At 46.6% G+C, this 20,268-nt stretch overlaps 1 protein-coding gene across 6 annotated transcripts in view; it reads left to right on the top strand.

Annotated features, from left to right (window-relative positions):
* The first annotated feature begins 1,652 nt into the window (after positions 1-1,652).
* The window catches only part of FLI1 (Fli-1 proto-oncogene, ETS transcription factor), a 95,287-nt gene continuing 76,671 nt past the window's right edge, over positions 1,653-20,268 (top strand). For 2 of the 6 annotated variants that reach the window (XM_026097270.2, XM_026097266.2), the window contains exons 1-2: positions 1,653-2,073; positions 3,931-4,039. In XM_026097270.2, coding sequence (XP_025953055.1) covers positions 3,974-4,039 — 66 coding nt within the window. In that variant the 5' untranslated portion in view covers positions 1,653-2,073; positions 3,931-3,973. Of the gene's footprint in view, positions 2,074-3,930; positions 4,040-13,467; positions 13,681-14,932; positions 15,089-15,129; positions 15,500-20,268 lie in introns of those variants that run through there. The other 4 variants (XM_026097268.2, XM_026097273.2, XM_064524338.1 and 1 more) reach the window with 4 other exon arrangements.

The raw sequence follows: 20,268 nt of genomic DNA, 5'->3' as shown, positions 1-20,268 counted from the left end.
TAAAGCTCCCAAGATGACTGCAACTAGCCACATGGGTTTCTCGACTCAACGGTGGGGTTTGATTACACGAGGTAGTGAAGGCAGCTCAGGATTGAGGGGAAGTATTTCCCCTGAACTTCTAAGTTCTTTACATCCTAACTTTTTGTTAACACCAGCCTTTAAAGTTTATTTCATTGCAACTTATTAGGTGTGTGCGCTCAGTGGTCCCCTGTATATATCTCTGTTGGAAGTAGGCTGAAATTTTGGGCACGTTTGCCAGAAAAATAAGAGGAAACTGAGGGGAAAATGCACGGGAAGAGATGCGAATGTTTTAGCATCCCCCCAACGAAAATAATGGGAAGAAGGTTTTGTTAACAAAATAGTAAGCCCTCGGGGTTCCTCCTCAACTACGCGTCTTGTGTAATTCACACGTGGAAACGTGAGAAAAGAATGAAAAATGACTTTGAAATGTGATCTGATTCAGTCGCTAGTTAGCTCGGTTGTGTGTGTGTATAGAAAGAGGTGTTCACATCCCCACAGAATAACGAGACTAAGGCTTGGAAACAGCAGTTTTTACCTTGATGCATGCGATTTTTTAAAGCCCTTTAAAAAAGCAAATGCTGATTTCTTTTTTCAACCGGTATTTTCGATCCCCGAAAGAGAGAGCCCTCTCTCCTGAGCACCTCGCAAGTTCCTCCTGGCGCTTTGAGCCCTCGCTTTCCTTCCTTCGGAAGTTACCTTCCTGAGATCTTCCTCTTAAAATCCCTGACGCTTACCTGGTCTAGGAAACTCTCTCTTAACACCAATAACAACAATAATAACAAAGAATGCGAAGAATTTCTATATTAAAAAGTGGCTCTGGCGAGGTCCCTGGTCACTAGGTACAGGTCTGAGTCTGTTTTCCTTGGAAATTGGGAGGAATGCTAAACGCCTCGTCTACCAGCGAGTAAATTGTGTTCGGAGCTCTAGGCACGGCTCCCAGGTTGCCCTTTCACCCCTTCACTTTATATGTTCCTCTTATTAAGGAGAAAAATGTTTCAATATGTTGGAATTTGGGGCAAAGCCGGGAAAGAGAGAAAAAGAATAGAGAATGGAAGGACATTTTCCAAATACTTTTGGTAACCCGTATGAGGGTTACATTTAAAATTGGTGTCTTACTAAAATCCCTGCACGTTTCTTTCCCCAGGTTAGTGCAAAATATTATCTGCTAACCTTTCTGTGATAACGATATGCACCAGAAATGTGATCCCGTTGGAAAAAAAGTTATCCCGAATTGAAGATGTTTTGTCTTCCCCTCCCTAAATGTGTTACTATCTGGTAGGGTATCATTAAAGAGCTAACAGGATCTGGAGGTTTTGGCTTGCAGAGAGAATGGATAAATTTTTCGGCCAATAGAGAATAGTTTTGAGACTATTTCATCTCGCTTTTCTAGCCGCGTGCATCTGCAAAACTCAGTGAGCGTGGTGTGTAATATTTTCAGTTCTGCTTCAGGGGGAAATGGGTTAACTATTTTCAAGGTAAAAGTCAGAAAAAAAAAGCCCAAAGTAAGGAACGATGATTTTAAAACGGATATTTGAAACTTCCTTACTTTAAAAGGGGATTTAAAGTAGCACTTGAGCTCCACTCAGCGTCTCTTTTCGGCTTGACTCCTCGACAGTATTTTTTTAAGAAAGTTGTGAATTTTTTTTTGTTGTTGTTCTTTAAAGTCGCAAATAGCGTCAGGCAGGCTCCTCGAGCGAGGATGTCACATAACCATGATTAATCTGAGGGCGCAGCCGAAATATTGATAAGGGGAAAACGGAAATCAAATGACAAGTAGAGGGCATAGAAGAGAGGGAAAGAAAAGCACGTACTCGAGCTGCGAGCATTACAGAAGCCCCCTGAGGAAATGCCTGGTTGATGCAGCCTGTCTGGATGGGCTGGGAATTTTAACTTCAGCGCTGCTTTGGATCTAACGAGTTTAATCTCTCCTTTGCAAAACTGCAGCGGCAGGGTAGTAATCCAGAACTGGTGGGGAACTTTTTTTTTTTTCTGGTCTCAATCTGGATCTTTACAAACTGGTCTTCCACTGGTTGAGGGGAAAGGGTATAAAAGGTGAGTCATTTAAATAATAGTAATAATAGTAAGAATAAGCAAGAGGTGAATCTAAAAGTCGTTTAAGAGGCCCTTTTATGTTTCGACCGATGCTGGCAGGGTAATATGACTGATAAATAATCCACAGCAGACTTTTTAAGACTGACTCCAAATATGCAGATGTATTTATTTATATGAACATGTCTAATTATACAGGGGAGGTTAAGTGTGTGTGGGGGGGTAAATCAGGGGCAAAGAGGGGAGCAGGGGAAATTGATATGTGAATCCTTGACCCTAGAAAATTTACTGGCTAAGGAAAATTACCTTGTCCCTCAACTCCGTCCACCCCCACCCCCCGTTGCAAGTTCAGAAGCAAAAGAAACTGGAATGCGTTAGGAGGGAGGACGACAGAAAAAAGAATTGTACTTATCAGAAACACATTGTCGATTTTATAATCAGTTGCCCTTCTGTGCCAGCTGGCCGCGTAATAAATGCTTTAAAAATCAATAAAGGGGGGGTTACGGGCAGATAGAGAACTCGAATTTTATTTTCCAGAGTTGTCGGGCTGGGTTTTTTTCTTCCTTTCTCTTTCTTTCTTTCTTTCTTTTTTTTTTTTTTTTTTTAAATCAGCAGATGTTTCAAAGCAGCCCCGTGGCCCTGGCGCTGCGGAGGGCTGGGGGCGAGGCAGGGTGCTGCCGCGGGGGCGGCGGGGTGGCTGCTAGGGAGAGCAGGGCACAGACAGCTCCGCCGCACTTCGGGCTTCTTCATTAACCAGACGGGGATATTTCGTGATTAACCTGCGCGCGCGACTCTTCCTGCATACTTCTAATTTTGCAATATAAATTTTGAGTTGCATTTTCTTCCCGCTCCAAGTTCTGGATGAAATTCTGACTCTTCCCTCCCACCGCGGGAAAACGGGAGCGTCAGAATAGCTGCAATTGCTAAGACGGGGGCTCACGCGTTTTAACGATGGACTAATTACAGCTTATATCGCTTTCTAGCGCTTTGCGAGGGACTAAAGATCTTGAGAGAAGCGGATAGAAAAAATAGATGTCAGGTATTTTAATGACTACAAATTTATTTTCCCACACACCATTACATTTTTCACGACCGTTGCTAATCTCTGCAGTGATGTCGGGGCGGGGGGAGGCACACAAAAAAGCTGTTCATCAGGAGATCATCAAGTCTTAGAAGTACAGAAAAACAGATGCACTGCATTGATGCAAGCCTAAGATAAAGCACAGCTATGTTTGACAAAGTTATGGCACTATCTGAAATAGAAAGGCTGAGATTGACAACTCTGGATTTTTTTATTGCTATTTGGAATGATACTTCCGTTCGCTATTTTTAAAATTTATTGTTTAATTATTATTGGTGAAAAAGGTTCTTTAAATCAATAAAGGCCAGCAGGCTAATGGCTCCGAATGGTTTCAATGAGTCACGAAAGGCAACTGCCCTTCATTTAGCCAAGTGAAACCCTTAGATACAAGTCAATAGGGTTAACTAGTCTCGACATGAAAACATGAGTATTTCTGCTGGCTTTTAATTGTTGGCTAAGAAATTCAGTTAATCACATGTCAAACATTTCCCTCTGGTCAAAAGTGAAGAAGGCTCTTTCCTGGGGGGGACCCCAAAAACAAAAACAAACAAACTGTTGTTAAAACATAGAAATAAAACCCTGCTTATGAAGTCCTGTCTGTCACTTGACGTTTAGTTGTTGTGGTGGATGTTTTTCTATGTTATTTCTGTAAAGAGTACACTCAAATGCTTGATCACTTCTCATTAAGCTTTATCACTAACCTTATTTTTTTAAACAGTGCTTTATGTTTTTTCACTTTTGTGTATATACATATATGAGTCCTTTTTTTTTAATTTCAGGTCAATTTTAGGACCTTTAAAGATATCTATTAAACAAGTAAGGATGTTTCAGACTGTACCAGACACTTCGTCTTACGTCAAGGTAAGACATGACAGCATCTTTAAACAGGTAATGTCAAAAATTACAATCCTCCAAAATTCACAGTCGTGTATTAGTTGCAAATCTCATTCCCATTTTCACTGGAGTTAGCAGAAAAATGTCCTTTACCTTCAAGGGGAGTTGGGTTAAAGTCTGAAGTATCTCAGTTATAGTTCTGGGCTGAGTCAAAAGTTGAGTCATCAGGGACCAACAGTATGTTAGAGTGGTCTTGTCTTTTTTTAATACATTGATGCTTGGTTTGGTAGATTATACTATAACTAATGCTATAGTGAGTGTCCTGAATTATATTATAGTAGTGGTTTGTTATGCTGAAACCAATATGATAGTGGTGGTGTGTTACCAGTATTATATCATAGTGGTTTCCTAAATTGGTTTCCAATTTTCTGATTTCCTAGATACCGTTTAGTCTTAAACCAAAGCTAAATTCCATTTAATATCCCCCTACGTCTCTGCTGGGCCAACCACTGAATTCAATATGCAAGATAATGTGTATAGTTTTGTTTTCAACAGGTATATTTCAAAATGGATTTCAAGGCAAAAAAAAGTATTTAATGAATTAAACCAAGTCTTCTCTTTCAGTTGCTAAATAAATGAATTGCCACTCCAGGCAGTGGTATATAATACTGGGATTTGTTTCACAGTGTTACTTACGGCTTACCTTGTACAATTCTTCCATGCAATTCAGCAGTTAAACTGACTTTAAAGAGCTTTACTGGTAATGGCTAACGCCAGGTACTACTAGATCTTGTACTCTGAATAGTTGGTTGTATATCTTTGTATTATTCAGGAAAATGAATCTTAGAATGTATTTCAATGGGCCACTTCTGCCTCTTTCTTTCTCCATAAGATTAAAACAAATTCCAAAGAAGGGTTGGCACAGCCTTGTCCCTTTATAACTCAATTGAGTACTATATTATATTTGACATCATATAGTTTTTTTTTCCACAACAGTTCCCAAGAATGTAAATAAACCAAGCCTGAGACATCTGGGTTACACGTTTAAGGCAAACTCTGCATGCAACAGCACTTAAGGAAAATCTAAAACACAAGCCTCTTCTCTCCCAGGCTGAAGAAACACAGAAGGGTGTTAACTAGAGCTGGGTGGATAATTTGTAATGAATAATTTATTACAGGAATTTTGTCTCGCTCTCTTTTTCCCTTAGTCAATGATCCATGAGCCGATTGTGATGTTCATGTTACATACACATTATTAGAAATGATTCACTGAATAATTCCTGTATGTAATCCCTAGGCTGAAGCTCATTTTGCAGACAGTTTGTTAGGAGTATTAGGATTTGAAATGCAAGCTTCGTGGGATGAGTCCCGGGTCATGTGCCTTTACTTGTATTCCCTGATTGGGTGAGCTAGGGCAGCTCTCTGGACCAGGTCTTTAGAGCAAATTCTACTGGAAATTGTCAAGATTCCATGTTCAGTTAATATCCCCCAAAACGCACTCATAGCTCAGTGTTTCGGGGAATGTTGGTGATTAGATTTTGTTTATTAAATTCAAATAGTTTTGAACCAGATTCTGTAAGAACCGAAACTTAGTGGAAAACAAACGAAATGCAAATATCATGAAAGCAAATTCGCAAGTTCAAGTAAAGAAATATGCTATGCAGTCTGTACCCAGCTTCAGCATCAGTTTTCCTTTGGCATCCCTCTATGTGGGAAATGATCTTGTATGTGTTCTGTTTAGAATGAAAAGATGAAGGCCCTCTGATATCCTATATTATGGTATCATTGCCTTTTGTTGTGAGGCTAGATCCAGCTGCCACCGCAGTTAGCAGCAAAATTCCTTTTGATTTCAGTGGAAGCAAGATCCAGGCCTAAATAATTTAATACTCACAAAAGGACTGAGTGAGTCAAGCCATAACAGCATCAGAACAGCCTTCTCTTTAAGCAGAATCCTGCAGGCAAAGCACTCAAAGTTTTCTTCACATAAATGTGTGTTTTATCCACCAGGAAGAACTTCTAAGGCTGGACTTATATCCAGTGTTTTAGTGGTGGAGAGATAAGTGAGCTGCGTGATGCTGAATGCTCTGCCTTTTATTACAACCCTTCATCCTCCGCTGCCATTATTTTGGGCAAGGACCTTGTCTTCTGGTATTTTGTCTGTAAAGCTTCATTCACACCAATGTCACTGGGGAAATGACTTGTTCCTGTGCTTAAAAAAATCAACAGGATTTTGACAGAAATCTCTTAGGAACTGATCCAAAATCCTTTGAAGACAAAGGAAATATCTCTCAAAGGCTTTAAAAAGTTTAAGTTTTTGCACCCAGTGGTGCAAAAAGTTACCTGGATAGTTCATTCAATTTAGTGGAGTTGTTCTTGGAAGTAAGAACATGCTTACATTCGTGGAGATCAGAGCCTTAAACTAACACAGGTTAGGCCAGATTTTGGCCTTGCTGAGTTTGGCGACAAAGCTTCTGCTGCCTCCAGTGCACCAAATGCCCACAGAGTGATTCTGGCTGTAACTGGCTTATTTGTAGAAGAGGTGATCCTAGTGATCCAGGAAGGTAATCAGGAAACTTGGGTGCTGATCCAAGCTCTGCCAGAGTGGACTTGGTGTTCCTGCGCAAGAAGTGCAGATGACAGCGCTCTGTAAGAAGCACGCACTGTTCAGTTTTAGACAGCTCCTGCCTTCTACTTCCTGCTCCCCACACTGCTCTTCAAGGAAGAAGTTTAAAAAGCAGGAGGTTCTGAGATCCAGTTCCTCCTCTCTTCCCAGGTCTCTCTCTCTCTCTCTCTTTTTGTTTTTGTTTTTTTCTTTTTAAGCATGCCATTCCTTCTCTGCAAAAATGTATTTGCCTACCTTGTGGGAGGGAGGAATTCTTTATTTACTGGTGGAATCCTGACTGAGTACTGGTACCATAACTCTAATACGTAGAAAGAAAGGAAGATTGGGATCAACATCTTCTATAAATCTTCTTCCTCAAATGCATCATGTACGTAGGCTTTATGTTAAGAGTTTATTCCCTGCATTGTAGAGAAAAATTACCCATCTCTGTGTGTTGTGTCTGAGAAGAGGTTGCTAGCAGGGTGTTCTGTGGAAGGTCCCAGAGGAACCAATTTGCTGTCCTACCCCTGCAGTACAAAGTAGCCTAACTGTGACCACCTTCAGGCCACACGGTCTTTCTACGCATGACTTTCAAAATGCAAAAGGGAGAGGTGGGGCTGAGAAGTTAGAGAAGGAGGAAGAAGAGGAGGATTTGAATTTTAAAATGATTTGTTTCAGCAAGAATGGTTTGTATTGAGTCATACTGGCAAAGTTCAGCTTCTCGGTGTTGTAACCTTGATTTACATCACAATCAGATAGACCATATGTAACGGTATCTGTCTGTTAAAAGACCCTATATAACCGCATGACAGGACTACTCATTCCCCTCTCATACACGCTTCTCGTGTGGGCCCTAACACAACAGAGTGGTAGGAAATCATAAATATTACAAATTAATTGTGGTCCTTACTGTTTTATTTTACACAGTTAATAATGTATTTGTATCTTTGATACCATTATGGGACTTAGTGATCTGCAAGTACTTAATAATTTGCAGTCTATCAGAGGGTGCTAATCTCATCTAAACATAAGTATTTGACTTTAGAGAATGAAACATGTAATATAATTGGGAAATTAAATTTTAAAAGACAGCACTGGAATCCTGACTGTAGGGTTATGGAAAGAATTAGGGCTATAAGCAAAGCAACATGACCTCTGAATACTGAATTTTTAATTATTACCATTGCCACAGCAGTCCTCACCCCCCTCCTGCACTGCCAGTTGTGGTTTAGTGTGTGTGTAAGTGCCGAACAAGAATAATTTGGGGGGGTGTTATTCACCAGCGCTTTCCTCATGCCCTGCAGCAGCATCCAAACACCCTTATCTTTTCTGTCACTCCCCTCCTTGCACAGAAAAGGCATCGCTTCTGCTTTCGGTTCCCCAACTCGCAAGCGCGGCTCCGGCCCCCCGGCCGGCGCCGGCAGCCCCGCGGCCGGGCCCCCTCCCCCGGCACGGCTGTGCCGGCAGGGCTCGCCGGGCAAATCCGGTTGCCCCTTCAAGAGACGAGGCGAACGGGAGGGTGGCAATTGCCCCTTCTGCCCTTTGGTATCTGCGACGCGCTGCTGGGGCGGGTCGGGCTCTCCCTTATCGCCCTGTCCCGCAAGGGCGCATTGCCGCTCCAGGCGCTCCTTTGCAGCTCGGCTGGGGCGTTGTGCTTGTCCCTGCGAAGGGTGAACCTCATGGGAAGTGTCTTCCCTGCCGTGGCCGGGATCAAAGCAGGGGATGCCCCTGGGCTGGTGGCTCCTTTGCTTTGATCCCTAAGAGTTGAGCTCTCGCGTCTGGCTGCGCTGGGAGCCCCGTCAACGCGGAGCCTGATAGCCCGGCGTTACCCCTGCTCTTCCCCTTCTCACCTTCTCCTCGCCCGAGGACAGCAGTCAAACAGTCACCGATAAGGCAAGTTTCGGGCAGTCCCCAAGCAGCAGCTCAGGTAGCGCTTGGGGACGCCTTGGACCTTGGTTTGTCTGGTAACATCTGCCCAGACCGGCGCTCCTGGGGGAGGCGAGAGCGCTCGCTCCCCGCTCCGACCCCTCGGCCGATCTGGGGACACAGACCGAAAGCGGCCGGGCATGTTCCCCAGGCGGGCTTGGGCAGTGCTCTCCAGGCCAGAGCCTTGAACGGGCGTGAAGACGGACTTTACTCTGGCCTCCAAGAGATGGGAGGAAGGAAGGAGCGTGCAAGCGCCGTTCTCGCTTTAAAAATGGATTTCATGCAGCCATAATGTTTGTGGTACTGTACAAAGAAGCATATTCATGGAGGCAAAATAGTCTGGGTGGCTGGAAACAATATTTGGTTTGTTCTTGCTTTCACTCTGCCTGGAAAGTTTATAGAAGCCCTAAAGAGGGATTTTTGGAGGAACAAAACAGGGAGATTTTCTCTGGAGAGGGAAGTCTGAAGGCTACTGACAAGCCCCGCCACGGACACGTTATCATTCCCGCCCGACAGCAGCAGCCAGAGGCTGTCCCGGGGACGGGTTGCGAGGAAAAAGTATCCCATTATTTTATTTTTTTGCAAGAGAAATCTCGCAACGCGGATCCTGCCTAATGGATCATCTGAGGGGAATCACGACTGAGGGACGTGTCTGCCGGTCAGCCCGACAGCGGGATGCATCCTGCAGGTGTTCAGGGACACACGCGGGCTGCCAATGTTTGTGTGGAGCAGGCAGAAATGCTCTTAAGAACGGCTAGGGAGCCTTAGCCTAGCGGAAAACAGAAAGTTAAAGACCTCATGGACTGAGTTTCTCCAGTTCAGGTAGCGTTGTTCCTACTGGGAGTATCCTCTAGCGCGTCACCCATTTCTGCACAATTTTTTGCAATCGCTGGCTTCCAGCAGGATTTCAGTTCTTCCCACCTAGGCTCGGTGGGATGGGAAGAGGTTTCTCCAAGGAAGCTGGGAACGGCAGTGGTTTTGTCGGCAGGGGTAGGCTGGGCAGTTGCGAGCAGCGCCCAAGCCTGGTACAAGAGCATGGGCGCTGGCGTGAGCTCTTAGGTCGCTCTCAGACTTAGTACTGATTCACACACGTATATCCCGAATGGTTCTCTTTTTTGACAGTCATTTCTTGAGGCAGAAATGCCGTTAGGTCGTTAGCCTTGCAAGCCTTTGATTAATGCCTTCTGACAACTTGGTGCTAAAGGATTTCATTCTTGTTTGCACCTACCTTCCCATTTTAGCGTCTTAAAATCCCCTTCCACTTCCCGGGGTCCAGCGAATGCTGCCTAACTCCCACCCGTGCTCAGAGCAAGTGAGGAACCGGCAGTGTTTCTTCCCTGCTTTACCTTCCAGATGCGAGTTGAATTTAATTCGGTGAGGTGGAAACGTAGCATGTCGAAGCTTTTTAAAATAAAACAGGCTCGCGGGAGCAAGGGACAAGCTTTTACCCTCGGTGACTTCTGCCTTTGCAGACACCAGAATTCAAGCAGCCAGCCGCCCCCCCAACTCTGTGACCTCCCAATGGCTCTGTTCTTTCACGATTGACAGAAAAACGTCCCCCACCACCATGCGAGTTGCGATATATTTTCTATTCCAGCCTTCCATATGCTCTCCTAGCCCCGCGTTTAGAAAGAGGGGAGGTGTAGAGGGAAAGGGGGAGCAAGAAGGAAAGAAAAAGAAAGTGAATGCTAAGGGGGAAAAATGCTTTAAATCTTTCCTGCAAATCTCCAAATATATGAAGTCTGAGGAACAAATTCAAAGCAGGCACGGACGCCTGAAGAGAAGTCAGAAATATTCTGTTCCATTCAAGCGCATCAAGGGTCTAGCTGAAGTCTTGTTTGGCTAAGGTCAGACGAGACTGGGTTCTCCAATAAAAATAAATCTCAAATTAATTATGGCCTCAAGCGAGGGGCCAGACGTTTGGAGCTAGTGCACTGCAGCCTGTTTTTTTGGCCTTCAGTATTTTTGTTTTTTTGTGCTTAGCTTTTCAATAATTGCGGGATGGGGGAGGGCGGGAGGGCGGAGGCTGTTTTACTGGGACGTGGAGCTCAAATAAAACTATCCAGGACACTGCTCGCCCACTCTTCACGTAACTGCGATGCAGCTTCAAAGCTACCTGCATCTTCCCCACTTCTGAGACGTTATATTTTACTTAGGACTGATTATTAGTGAGTAACTTTCTGGCTCCTGCTTCCCAAATACCCTGAGCTGTTCCCGTAGACCAAGAGATGTGAGGTAGGAGGGACCCGATCCTTCAATTATATGGCTGGAAAACTCAACTGATTCCCCTTTATTGCTGTAACTGAAAAGCAGAGGTTTCACCCTCTTAGTTTAATCCAAACTGGGATTCGTTTCTGGGGATCAGGTCCCAGGGTTGTAGTTTGGCCTTTTTGTCTTGGAAGAAAGTAGGTTTAGAAATAAACAAAACACGTTGCGTTTTTCATTTTGCAACGAAGTCGGTGCCAGAGGAAACTCAGACCTGGAAATTTTATTCACTGCAGTTGGTGGGGACTTTCTCTCCAGTAAAGGCTGCAGCAGAATAGACCCTGGCCTTCTGCAAATACCACTCCAGGAAAAGCACAGTGGTAAACATTATAAATACGTTTATAGAGAATATTATATATAGAAAGTAATATATATATATATACACACACACACAATATACCTAGCGTAGGGAACAAAAACACGCACAGAGAGAGGCAGAGCTAGTCTAAAAAGAGGAAACTTTGTCACAGTTGGTGGGTAGATAGTGGGAAATGAGCCACTTTCTAGTGACCAAGTCAGGGTGGGGCTGCTGTTTTTTTGGGGGCTCTTCTCGTATTTACCGCACTAGTTCAAAGCGACAGACCCAGGCGAGGGTATTAACTAGCGTTCAGCGGAGGCTGTTCTTATAAGGGGTACAGTGGAGTAAGCCAGTCCCCCTTCCCATCCTCTAAAAAGAATATTTGTGACCTCCGATTGACACCCGAGGATATTTTCAGTATATTTACTCCTATAGAATAAATAGACGTTTTAAATCATGAAATTGTGACCGCTAATCCCGCGTGAATTACAGACAATTCCCTAATCTTTGAGGGTATCTGCTCCCGCGAAGGGCTGGCATTGAACTACAGCGACGGGTTAACTCCTTTGATACTGGGTGGGAAATAGTCTCGGGCCGAACTCCATCCAAGGTGTCCTTCCTAATTTCAATCGGATTACACTAAAAATGGCGTTTTCACCTTCTGCGTGTGAGCCTGCACTCGCTGTCATTCAGTTAAAGGATGGAGAGAAGAGATGGGGAAATGGCAAGTGTTTTGAGCAGTATTGAACTAATTAAAGACTTTGGACGAGAATTTCGTTTCATTCATAAGCGCAGTTAAAAAATAATAATTGCTGAGTAACTGATTTCTACCAGCCTGTCCCAACGTGAGCATTTGAAATCCTCCGTGGTTGCCAAGATCAAATGATTTTCCAGATGTCTGGTGGTGACCACATTAAACAGATCATAATTCCTTTGCTGTACATACATATGCATCCAAAAATCGAGCATCGGATTGAAAGTGGCGCGCACCGATCAGCACCGTGCTCGCACCCCGCGCTGCCGCGGCGGCGAGCCGCCTGCCTCTGCGCCCGCCCTATCAAACGGTTAAACGCAGAAGCCGCTGAACAATCACCTAGGATGATTCAGAACTTGGCGCACGAAGTTTATGAATATTCCAGCCTTTTCCAAAAAGTTTGAGATAACTTCAGGCTTTTTTTGGAAAAAAAAAGATGAAGCAAAGGTTCTATTGTTACATTATTTGGGAGGAAAATAATAGATTGTTCAGCTTGTCTGCTATGATGTTTAACAACTCCGCTTATTACCTTATCTCTTGGACTTCTCGCAAGTCTGATTTTAGACCAAACATAGGGACCAGAGGTAAAGCACGGACCATCCGTGGTGGATCCAGCCTAACCCAAGCAGGCTTCATTTTGGGTCCTCCTCCGACAGGCAAAACAAGCCCCTCTGCTCACGGTGCCGATCTGGCAATAAAATGTAGAAGGGGGCTCCCAGAGTACCTCTAAGTGTGTGTGTGTGTCGGGGGGGGTCTGTTTAACATCCTCCAGCCTCTGGGAGCCCCGGGGACCCCCTGCGAGTGCGGGGCTTGTCTGCCTGCGGCTCCCGGCGCTGGGCGGGCGCTGCTCCGCCAGCGCGGGCTCCTCCGGGGCGCTCCCAGGGGATGGCGGCCGGCCCCTCTCGGTCCCCGGCGCTCCCCGCCCGGCCGGGACCTGCCGACCACGCAGCCGAAACCCGAAGTGCTCTCTGAGGTCCGCAGATGACAGAGACTCTTTCCAGGGTAGTTTTTTTTCCCCCTTCCTTCCGTGGTTTAGCTCCTCAGGCTGTCCTTTCCCTCACCCCCCACCCCCGTTGCTGTTCGGAGGTTGGTAGAGCATGTTGTCTAGAGAGGAAACCATTTGGGTTTTGAAAGGATGCGTTTCACTCTTCCCTTTAACCTCTTGCTTTTCTGGTTGCTGCAGCCTGCCATGTGGTAACGCTGCGGGGGGAGTGGAGAAGGGAGCAGCCGGGGGGGGGGAGAGGGCAGGGAAAAGGAATGAAAGCGAGCAGCGAGAGGAGAGCAAGGGGTTAACCGCGATTTCTTTTAATTGAACTCCAGTTCTTGTGGCCCTAGGCAAAGGGGGGAGCTGACCCCGCTAGCAGCATCCAGATGTGCTGCTCTCCGGGGACCCCGGCGCAGACCCCTGGACTGTAAAGCAGCCGGCGGAGGGCGGGGGCGGGGGCGAGGCAGGCGGCCGGGCTGTCCCCGCGGCGCCCCCTCCCCCCCCCCCCCCGCAGACGGCCTCCGTCCAGGTCTGGTCACGTTCAGTCCCGCGTCTGCATCTGAACGCAAAAATTGTGGCTGAATTGATGAGGCTAATTTCGGAGGAGGGGGAGGGAGGGAGGGAGGAGGGAGGGGCGAGGGGGATCTGCGGCTCTCTCCTGCCAGCTTCGGTCTTGGAGAAATAAAGTATTAATAAGGCATCTCTGCCGCAGCCGAGTAGAAACACTAGTGGCATTATTGTATTTCCCTTTTGGAAGGGGCGGGTGCAGAGTAACTTTGGATATAATTTTGATTTTTTTCCCCCTGTGGTTGGACTAAAGGCAGGGGGGAAACAAAAAGACTGGACACAACTGGCACTGGACAAGGTAATCCCCTCCACAGAGAGCTCTGACGTTCAGGAGTGTCCTCCTCCTCTGACACTTTCTTTCTCGCCTTCACCCTCCCTTTATTACAACCTCTGCTATTTTCCTGGGGCCGCAGCAGTTTGCAGAAGTGGGGAATAAAGGACGCCCAAAGCGTTGCATGATGTGTTCCGCCGCTCGCTGCTTGTTATTTTTGCAAGGGGGGGGAGCGGAGCGGGTCAGCGGGACAGGCGGGTATTGTCTCCTCGGGGCGTTTGGAGAGTTTCAGCCTTTCCCGGAAAAAAAAAGAAAAAAAAAAGGAAAGCGCGTTTCTGTTCTGGTGATCGCTCTCGTTTGAATGAAAGAGAGAATTTCGTGTCAGTGACTCGCCAGGTCTAAAATGAGATTGAAGGGCTGGTGCTTTGGTTTGGTTTTACTGCAGTGCCCACTCTGACACAGCATCCGGGAACTGAAATTTCAGCTGATCTGACAATTATTGTAACTTTTTGTCATTTTTCGACTTATAAAGCCTTTTCCGGCTCGGGGGGGTTTTTAACAGCTTAGCGAGAAAATCGCGCTGGGGGGGGGGGGGGGGAGGCTGGGGAAGGTGCTCCTCGCCCCTTCGGTGAAACGGATCGCCTTCCCTTGATTTCCCTGTCTTTGATTCAGACTCCGATATCGCACGTCTCGAACTGACTGGGAGCGAGGGAAAGGGAAAGGGGATGGAAGTGGCCTCAGGGAAAAGCGCCTGCACTTCCCTGCAGCACCGTCTTCAGTGCGCGTTTAATCGCTAGCGTCGCTTGTTTTGTTTTTGCTCCCTCCTCAAACCACCACCTCCCCGGGCTTGCTGGCCTTTGAACCTTTTTTTTCTTCTTAAGGTGTATTTCAGAAGTAGCGCTCCCCCCACCCCGACGTTTCTTTGAAAACGACGGGGAACGGCTAGTTCCTTTGGAAGGAAAGTCAGCAAACGCTGCATCTGCGAGCCTAAGAAAGCACTTGACACCTCTGACTGGAGCTGGGGTTTTGTGTGCCTGGCACGATCCCCTCCCGCTCCGCGCCCGCAGCGACCGGGCTCCAGCCCGCCCGAGAGAGGCGAGAGGGAGAGGGGCCGCAGGACGCCTTAATTGCGACGTTTTAATCGCCCTTTTTCTCTCCCCCCCCAGCTCTGCGTGCTCCGTCCGAATTGTATTTACCGTTTTCTCCCCTTAATTTTGCCTGTGACTGGAAAACGCATTAATAAAAAAATCTGTGGGAAGAGACGGAAATTCAGTGAGTCAGGCTGAAGTTGCTCCAGCCAAAAGAAAAAAAAATTGCAAAAAACATGCTAAACTAAACTGTGGGATGACACACAGAGCTCGGCAATGCAGGCTGGGGTGCAAGGCGAGGTCTCCACTGGACTGGCTGCGCTAGCGACAAACAAGAGCTGACAGAGGTAGCTATTGTTCTGCCCCTTCTTATCTAAATGGAGCAAATATCCTGTATGTAAAATATATATATTTTGATCAAGAAGGCAGGACCAGTGGAGAGACGAAAGTTTCCTCCTCGAGTGACTTCACTTCCCAAAATTAGCTGAAAAAAACGTTTCATCCGGTTAACTGTCTCTTTTTCGCTCTGCTGCAACAACCAAAGTTAAAAAAAGAGAGACGGAGAGAGAGAGGGAGGGAGAGAGGGGAGAGAGGGGATACGGGCAGAAAAGTAAGATCCCTGGAAGGACGGAGAGCAAAGCGAGAGGGAGAGGAGGATAAGAACTTCAGGAGGCTTCGGTTGCAGGCTAAACCGGGTCAATGTGTGGAATATCGCTGGCAGCGGCTGGAAGTGTTTCTAGATGGACGGCACTATTAAGGTAAGCGCCGCAGCGGGGGCCGGCACCCCGCGGCCGGGGGCGCCGCCGCCTCCCGCCGGGACCTCTCCCCTCGCCCCGCCGCTGCTCGGCGCCCGCCGGGGGCTCGGGGCCGGCGGCGGGGGGGCCGGCGGCGGCGCGGCTCCGGGCGGCGGCGGGAGGGCAGGGACAGCTCCTGGCCGCGGCGCCGCGGCGGGGGCCGGCTGGGGCCGGCGGCGGGCGCAGCTCGGCGGCGCCCGGGGCGCGGGCGGCTCGGGGCGGCCCCGGCGGCGAGCCCCGGCGGCGAGGGGTCAGCCGGCTCTGATTTCCCCGCCTGAACGCAGCGCCGCTTCTGATGGTCGCCCGTGCATTTCCTCCGGCAATTTTGGGGGGAGAGCGAGGGACGGGGCGGCTGGGAGGAGAAACATCACCCTAGCTTGGGACCAGGCAGGGGGAAGGGGAAGCAACGAGTGTGGCAAAAAACCACGAACATAACCAACCTCTGGTGGCCTTGAGCAAGCGAGGACTCTGCCGTGACTTGGAGAGTGGTTCCCCCTCCTTTCCCCCCGTCAAACTGACGAGTCCTTACGCCTTTGCAAGGATAAAGTAAGCCTTGTCCAAGCCCCTTGAGGTGGCTCATGCTGTTTCTCAAAGGCCAGGCAGCAGAGGCTTGGCTCTCTTGCTTTGGGGGACCCTTGTGCAATTCTTACAGGCTCTTCTTGGGGGAGCGCTACAGCACAGCAGCAGCTCGAACAGAGCAGCCTTGAAGCGAGAGACGCTGTGGGTGTGTTTGGGTTGGAGGATTTCGAAAGATGCCTATTGCCTGGGTGGGGTGTTGATCTCTTAAAAGTCTTTTTTTTCTTTCTTTTTTTTTTTTTTTTTCCTTTTTGCTGACCTGGGGAGAAAGAAGCTGCAAACTGGCAGGAACTGAAACTTTCTCCCTTAGATTGCAGTTCGTGACAAGTGCACTGTTTGGAAGGGCCTCCAAAAAGGGGACGGCGGGGGGAGGAGATGGGCAAGAAGAAAAAATGAAAAGAGGAAAGAAAGTGGGAATGAAAGGGGGAATGTCAGAAAGGAGGAGAGAGAAAGCAGGAGCGTGTAAAGTACAAAATTTGGGATGCATGGCAGGAATAAGACACATCTCCCCTACCACCTCCTTGGTTCTGCAGCAAAAGTAACCCAGGCCTCATGCAGGGTATGCTTAGTGCACCAAAACCTTCTTGGTGGAGCCCTCAATATTGTACAGTGAATATGCAGAAGTTTCCCATCTGTACATTCGCTGCGGTGCACACACGCACTTGCTTTTCTTTGCAGGCCACAAGCCCCTTGCACCATCCTTGGAGAGCTGCTGAAGTGTTCACATGACCCACGTAGCTTGTGGTGCCTACTGGGAGCTCCTCCTCTCCCCAGTCACCCTATGTTGCAAAGTATTATCGCTGCGTCCCCGTCCCCCCCCTCTGCCCCCCCCCCCCGGATTTGGAGATGAGGAACTGCAACGCATAGCAACTAGGCCCACAGTCACGTTGGGCCTGCTGTGGCGAAAGGAGGAACTCACCCCCAATGCAGGTCACTACCCTGACTCCTGGATGTGCCCGCTCACTGCTTTGCAGCCTTTGGTTGTATTGTCCCGCTTCTCTTGCAATCCAGAGATCATTTTGCTGTTTGAGCTAAGAGACATGGGATCCAGACACCCGGGAGTCTCACCTTGGGTTCCCTTACTGAGAAATTCCGGGATCATAAGCAAGCTGCTGCAGGTCCCCATGTCCCGTTTACCTCCTTCTCTGATTTACCCTTTTCTGTAACGTGCACTTAGATCGCTGGCTGAAAGCTTCTCCTGCAGTGCCCTCAGGATTATATAAGGTTTCTTGCACATTTTCTTACCGGGGAGAAAAAGAGCAGGTTCCCAAGGAGTCTTAGCCCCATGTGTTGACAAATTTGCTGCAGTTTATCACTAAAAGGAAGGGGCTAGGCCACCTTGCTTGACTTGTTTGATTTGTCTTGAAGGGCAATGGGAGAGGATGTGGCTTGAGATGCTTAACTGTTTTTAATGTGCTGAGCTCTATATATAACCTGTGCTTCAGGGTAGGTTTTCTAAATTCTAGGACATGCTAAAGCAAACCTGTACTGTGTCCGGGGGAGAGCAGTTTAAAAGCTAGATCTGTTTGTATGTGTTGTTTTCTCTCAAAGCTGTGCATTTGGATTGGGAAATAATACGGCAGAAAGATACACAGAGGTGACTGGAGAGAAAAAAACCCAAAAAAGTAGAGAGAATGACTAATGGTCAAGGAGCGCTTCCCTCCAGAAACTCAGATATATACCCGCCTTTATAGAAGATAGGTGCTGTGCAGCTCAGAATAGGGGTGGGAGAGGGCTGCATCTTCCAGGTGACCGTCTTCTTTGAGAACAAACACAGAACTGTTTTCCACTCTGTCTTTTTGAGCGATTTAAATAACACAAGTGACTGTTCATTCAGGTCCTATGCAAAATTATTCCACAGACTAATTGTTTCAGTTGAGTAAAAGAATTTTAATTGCACACTTGCCTGATGCACCAGGGAAATACGCTTTAAAATTCGGAGTCCAGTGGGAGTCCAGTCTACTATAAAAATACTCCCTTCATTCTGCAATCCCCAGTATTGGGCTTGTACCTTCTTCTTTATCTTATGATGCCATTCAGAAAGAGTTCTGACAACCAGCTCTCTGATGGCTGGCTTTGCTGACCTGGAATAATTTAACTGTAAACCTGCCTAAATGCAGGGAGACTTCGTAGGTAAGGGGTAATTCTTCTGTAGCCTCGAGCTGTCCTAAGGGCTCACGGTCGCGTGCTGCTGCGGTACTGGGGAAAGGGAGCATGGTCAGAGCGCAGATGTGGTCAGGATGATCCTGGGCTACATTTTCTTCCTCTGCGGACGTTGCATGTAAATGTAAATCGAAGTTGTCGTCACAGTTCTTTAGCACAGAGCTCAGGGAACGCATAAACAGAATTATTATAGGATCAGCACAGGAATTTAAGACATTTTTTGTTATCATGCACTGACTTATGTCACGTGGTATGGCTGAAGCAAAGCATCAGGACTAGAATGCATCTTTTTTTCTTCACAAATAATTATTTATCTTGAGGGAATATAAATTAATTACTGAGGAGGTGGGTAGTGTTTTTTGTTGCATTCTTCAGATAATCTATTTAATACCTAATTTGGGGGTTGGATTGGCTGGTTTGAAAAGTGACCTCTGCAATAGTGTTGTAAGGTCTTTTATGGAGAAAGAAGTTCTGCAGATCTTTATCTTTCTTAATTCATTTCCATATTCTGTTCATATTCTGCAAACAACCCTTGCAGAAGATGATTGGGAGTCAATGAAACTGATGGTGGCTTGTGTTTGGACTAATTTTAAATAATCTGCAACATTTCTATTTTGTGCCTCCAGATACTTCAATTCATATCTTATTTGGGTTAACATCCTGCTTTGACTTAATTCATTTTGTGTTTTGGGGGGTTTGTTTTTTATTGCCTCAAATTACATCAAAACAGGGTACCTCTAATGTCAACAAGATGCCCATGCATGGACTTCTCCCCAGTTACACACGGTGCGGCTTCAAACTGGTTTAATTGTTTCAGTTCCACCTTACACATGGACAGGACATAATTAAAGTAAATACGCTTGCTAAAACCTGACTGTTAGTTAAAAAGCGTATTGGATGTGACTGTTGCTTTCATTCTATGAAAACATGTTGATCCTTATAGGGATGGGCATAAAAGAGAGTTAGACCATTCAAAGGACATACAATGAGAGTTCTGCATTACCCAAGCAGATGATAACCATGCACGTCTCTTTTTCTTTCCACGAGAAGACAACTTGTGTGTTGGTGTTGCTATAGCAAAGGGCGGGGTAGGGTTTATATCGCAATCACTGTTTCTTGTCATTCGTGAACTGTAGGCGTCTGCTCTTGTCCTCAAAGTTGGTCATCAAGATCTTGAACTAAGAACATGTTTCCTTTTTGAGCAAGTTTGAATGTCTGTTTGGCCATTTTTTAATTGCCCTGGCTTTGGCCCTTTAGAGATGTCCTTTCCTGGCAAAAAGGCATTGACTCCCAGGGTAAGAATCTTAATTGAAAGAACTGCATGGATGTTTGTTCGCTGGAGTCTTTCTATGTTGCTGTCCCTCAAAAGCAGTTATGAACAAAACCATCTGAAATTTCCAAGGCCTTCCTCGTTGCTTGATACCTCACTCCACATTTAGGTGTCACACCTGCTGATGTTGGAGAACAGCTTTCTAATATACAATGGCACAAACCTGCTAGGAACATTTTGTAATTGGGATGTTTTCATAATGCTACTTACTTTGCTGCTTCATTTTCCCTCAAAGACCTGTATGCAAATGAATGCCTTTTGCCGTCGTACGAACTTATGATCATGCCTTAGTGCTGGGTGCTGTTGACCGCAGGTATTCGGCACTAGCTCCCATTTGCTACACAAGCAAAACAGGGGGAAAGAGTTTTTGCAGAATATGTAAGAACTGAGTAGCTCTGCCTCTCTGTACTAGAATTTTCCCTGGTATAGGAAGGAAAAGTGGTCTGAAACAAACCTAATACACAACATGCAGCTCAACTGCTTAGATTTTAGGCACTTGGGGTTTCATTCGGAGGCTTTAAAGAGGTGCTGAGAGCCTTTTATAGCTTCTCTCCACCACTGTGGATTTTACCCTAACAGGATGTGGTCACTTTGAGTAGTAGCATGCATGTCTTGAGGATTTCATGCTTTTGTTTGAGTTATTTATTTTAATTCTGTGATGCTC

The sequence above is a fragment of the Dromaius novaehollandiae genome, chromosome 21 (genome assembly GCF_036370855.1).
Source record: "Dromaius novaehollandiae isolate bDroNov1 chromosome 21, bDroNov1.hap1, whole genome shotgun sequence".
NCBI lineage: Eukaryota > Metazoa > Chordata > Aves > Casuariiformes > Dromaiidae > Dromaius > Dromaius novaehollandiae.
This window is presented reverse-complemented; position numbering and strand designations above follow the sequence as displayed.